The 5,041-nt window shown below is 36.7% G+C and overlaps 1 protein-coding gene across 3 annotated transcripts in view; it reads right to left on the reverse strand.

The window, feature by feature from the left end:
• Positions 1 to 2,864: 2,864 nt before the first annotated feature.
• The window catches only part of FBXO25 (F-box protein 25), a 136,835-nt gene continuing 134,658 nt past the window's right edge, over positions 2,865 to 5,041 (reverse strand). For 2 of the 3 annotated variants that reach the window (XM_006882847.1, XM_006882848.1), the window contains one exon: positions 2,865 to 2,954. In XM_006882847.1, the coding sequence (XP_006882909.1) occupies positions 2,865 to 2,954 (90 nt within the window). Of the gene's footprint in view, positions 2,955 to 4,567; positions 4,595 to 5,041 lie in introns of all 3 variants that reach the window. The other variant, XM_006882846.1, reaches the window with a different exon arrangement.

The raw sequence follows: 5,041 nt of genomic DNA on the forward strand, positions 1-5,041 counted from the left end.
AAAATCAAATCCACAAGAACCAAAATTTGACTTTGTCTATGCCACCTGAATTGAAAAACCATCGCAAGAACAGGTTTGAGGCCCTGTACATTAATGAACAAAGACAAGATGAGTTGTGGGAGGATATAAAAAATATCATCCAAGAAGAATGCAAAAAGTTATTACAAAGACAGAGGAGGAAGAAAAGACTAAATTGGATGTCAGAAGAGACTGAATATTGCACTAGAGTGCTGAGAAGCCAAAGCAAAGGACAAAAATCACAAAGTTAAGGAGCTGGGCAGAAGATTTCAAAGAGCAATTCTGCAAGACAAAGCAAAATACACACACACACACACACACACACACACACAAATACATATAAATCATGAAATGTGCAAAGAGCTGGAGTCAGGAAGTCAAAAGGGATTATTGTGTTTTGACATTTCTTAAGTTGAAGGAACTGAAGAACAGTATTAAGCTTTGAGTTGCAATACTTAAAAATGCTATGGAAAGAATATAGAATAATCTAGGATCCATCAAAAGAAGGTAGAAGGATTACACAGAGCTACTATACCAAAAAGAATGGGCTGACACAGAAGAATTTTATGAAACAGCATATGACCAAGAGACAATGGTGATGAAAGAGGAAGTACAATCTGCTTTGAAGGAATTGGCAAAAAACAAGTCTCCAGGAATTGGTAGAATACCAATTTACATATTACAGCAAACAGATTCTGCCCTGTACATGCTCATAAGGTTGTGCCAAGAAATCTGGATGACAGCTACCTGGCCAGCTGACTGGAAGAGGTCCCTTTTAATTTCCATTCCAAAAAAGGGTGATCTGACAGAGTATGAAAATTACTGAATTACAACACTAAAGCAGGAGCGGCATCCACTTCTGAAATGGCTTGTCTCCAGAAACTCTATGTACGAACAGTGCTCAGGCCTTTCGTTCATAGGGTCGCTATGAGTCGTCTATGACTCTATGGCACCTAACAACAACAACAACATATCACTAATACCACATGCAAGTAAAATACTGATGATTATCCAGAAATGACTGGAACAGCATATCAAAAGAAAAGTACCAGAAGTACAAGCTGGGTTGAGAAGAGGCTGCAGAACTAGCGACATCACTGCCAGTGTCAAAATGATTTTGGCTGAAAGCAGAAGGTACCAGAAAAGTATATGTGTTTCACTGACTACACAAAGGCATTTGATTGTGTAGATCACAATAAACTGTGACTAATCTTGAGAAGGATACAATAGTATGCACAAAAATTATGTACAATGATGCTTATCACAGTTACTTATAGTAATAATTTTTTTTAAAAAAACTGATGTTGTAATAGTAAAATATTGTTGCATTGCATGATACAATGCTCTGTGCTCCCTCCCCCTGCCAAAAAAAAGGTGTTTTCAAAGAATAATCAAGAATACAGGGAAATGCTCTTAAAAAATCAGGTTGATCAGAAAATGAAAATGGCACATAGACTGTTTACAGTTTTATGAAAAACCTCAATCAAATATATACATAGAAAGTCATGGTATCAACATATCTGGCATGAAGTATAATTTGTCAATTAAGATGCATATTCTTAGTAATTGGTAAAAGTTCAGCACAGAATTCAGTTCTGATAACCTAAATTTTTTTTTCACAAATTTAAAAACATGCACAATTACAAAAGTTTTTTGGAAAAGGTATTAATTTACCTTGAGGTTCCTAACCCGATTCTTAAAACACTGAAATACACAGTACCATACTACCCTAGAGCTGCTAAGGACAACTTTTTCATACCTTTTCCAGCAAACAAAGCTATGTTTGGGTGACAAGCTTAGAGGTAATTTATTTTCTCTTATGTACCTTTATTTTCAAGATTTTCTAAAATATACAGATTATTTTAAAAATACAACAGTTGTTTAGAAGGTTAAATAAATAGTAGGCAAATCACCCACACTACGTTTTCAGTAAGACAGAAAACAAAGTTAACTCAAGAGATAAACATGATTTATTGATCTAGAAAAGTAGTTTCAATACAAGTACAGTTTAGAATACATTTGGGCTGTTTATGATTCAGTCATGGCAAATTCTTAGTAGTTGCTTTTCTTCAGTGTTGGCCCCCACTGCACTCTGCACAGTTGAGCCGTACGTGCAGAGCAATCTCTACGGAAGCAGTGGTCCCTTGGCTGTCAGCATCTGTCTTTGAGCACCTAGGAGCACAGCTACATCACTCACATCTTTGCTAGGCTACAAACATTTTGCACAATTCACAACCCAGTCAACAACACAAACAGAATATGGCTAATACTCCCCTATATTCATATTGTATTCAAAAAGAACTCATTTGGACACAGCCAAAGCAGTTGTTAAAATACATTTTAAGAAAAATAAATATTCTGCGTAATATATTTACAAGGATCAATTGTTTTGTTCCCCCCTCCCCAATTAGTATAAAATTGGGCATGTATAATTTGACAATTAAGAAGCATATTCTTGGCTAGTAGTGTCAGTTCAGCACAAACAGTGATTCTGAAAAGTCAAAATGCTTTTTGAACCATATTTATAAATATGCAAAATTACAAATTTTAATATGCTTACATAATATGCTTACAAGAAAAAGAAGGAGGTAAAAATGATTTTGCTTGGGTGTCCTGACCCTATTCAAGGATCAAAAATATACAACAGCACGTTTCTCCCCTCCAAATGCTGAGGGGTGGTTTTCGCATTTCTAGCACACAGGCTTCTCAGGATGCCTCCATGGTCAGCCATCCAGTTTTCACTTTTAATCACAAAGAACAATTTTACCAGCTATTGCACACAAAAAAAGCACAATGCACAACCTTTTTACAGAGACAGGAAGGAAGAGATAGTGAGAGGGCTACATTTAAAATTTGAAGAGATCAATGAAGTGCTGAGGAGACACGGGCATGAAGCAGCTGTCTGGGTCCGTTGCGGTGCATGGGTGTCCTGAGTCCTGCGGTGGGGAAAAGATGAGAATGAGGTTACAGCCACAGGTTAGGCACCCAGCAGCAGCAGCAAAAGTCATCATCCTGGACTCCCATCTCTTAAGGCATCTGACGAATAACTTTGATTAGAATTATTAGGCCAGGAGCAGAAGGGGTTTATCAGTAAAGAGGTTTCAAATCTTTAGGGATTTGTACCCAAGTAGTAACATCAGAGACTTAGGCCCTTACAACACATTCCCCTACGTAACTGCACTGAAACCTAGAAACAGCAAACGTGTGAAATCACTGAATCTTTTTTGGACTTTCTATTTTGTTTTTTTATTCTGTGTATTCCTTTCTTCCTTCATTTTTATTTTATACTGTTATTCAGATACTGTTATCTGTTATCCATTACTTATACCTTGAATTAATGTTTGTCTGTATAACACCTCTGTCCTAGAAGCCGAGCGAAGCTCCTTAGACAGTCCGGAAGAAAGGCATTGGGCAGGCACCAAGGACTCTCAGATCTTGGAGAGAAAGGAGGGCTCGGCTATACTCTAAAGCTCCTGGATCAACTGACCTGCAAGTGTATTCTGTCAGATGATGGGAGCCAAGGGGAGTGGAGAAATGACAATACAGAGGTCCAAAGGCACTGAGAGGCCTCACTCAACTAAAGATCTTTAGTTATATTTAATAGGAAAAATGAAAAAGAAATTTTGTGGAAGGAAACTGACAAAATCTAAAAAGAGCAAGAAGTCTAAAGAATATAGGGGAATGAGCATTAACAGGGTATATACTTCCTGTTGTGTGCTGTTGAAATGATTCCGACTCAGGATAGAACTGCCCCACAGGCTTTCTTAGGCTGTCAGCTTTACTGGAGAAGACTACTAGGTGTCTTCTCACTGAAGAGGGATAGTGCATTTGAACTGCTGACCTTTCTATTACAAGGTATGTGCTTAACCATCATGCTCAGGGTCCTTTCAGAGTCTATATATTAACCCACTGCTATCAAGTCAATTCCAAGTCCAAGGAGCTTGGTAATGCATTGGTAAAGCACTTGGCTGCTAGTTAAAAATGATGCTCTAAACCTACCATCTTCTCTGTGAGAGAAAGACGTAGCAATCTGCTTCTGTAAAAATTGACAGCTTTGGTAGTGATTAGGGGTCAGTTCTACTCTGAGCTATAAGACAGGTGGTTATGTGTGTGAGAGGCTATAATAAGGCAGATAGAACGGTTACTCTTTCAAAGTGGTCCCATACTGATAATGTTACTACTAATCCTAAGGCACTGTCTTATTAGGTATTTTTTTGAATGAGACATTTTTATTAACAAGCCTATACATTTCCCATAAATTGTGCATTGGTCTACAAAATATTTCATTAAAATACTTTGGTTCTTGTTGAATTAATCAAGAGAGCGGCAGTTTTCATTTCGGGAGAGTTATAGTTTTTCATTAACCTGTGCTCACATACATATTTTGTGTGTGCATTGGTTGACAAGTTTGAGCTTCAGTGTTTAAATCAGTGTTAAGCTCTAATTTAACTGTCTTACTATTTAATGGTAAGGGTAATGTACAGAGATGTACAATAATGCATCATTTTTACATTCCACACACAGTATGTGTTGTAAAATAAGGAAATACCTTGAATAATAAAGCAAGATGGTAGTCCTTTGAGATCATGAAGAAAGAATCAGGAAGGAATGCAGTAAAAGGAGGGGGAAAAAGAAAAGGAAAAGATTAGAAAGCTAGGTTGTATTTAGACATTTAGGCTTGATGCAAATTATATATGAAAGTAAAAACAACAGATAACTAAACTTTGCAATATAGGATATTAAAAAACAAACATACAAGACTACTAAATATTCCCCAAACCCATACAATTTGAAGACTTTGTCATAAGACAATAGTAAATATTTCTTTTAAACTTTTTCAAATTGATATGAAATTTCAGTGCCAAAAACCACTTTAAAATTACTTATTTATTGAGAAGCACAAAAAATAATGCTGATATGTCTCTATAGGTTTTCTGTTGTGCATAGGGTTTTCAGAGGCCTGCTATTTCAGAAGTGGGTGGCCAATCCTTCTTCCTAGTCTGTCTTAATCTGAATGTTCAGA

This window comes from Elephantulus edwardii, unplaced genomic scaffold (assembly GCF_000299155.1).
Source record: "Elephantulus edwardii isolate Elephantulus edwardi_28Jun2011 unplaced genomic scaffold, EleEdw1.0 scaffold00025, whole genome shotgun sequence".
Taxonomy (NCBI): Eukaryota; Metazoa; Chordata; class Mammalia; order Macroscelidea; family Macroscelididae; genus Elephantulus; species Elephantulus edwardii.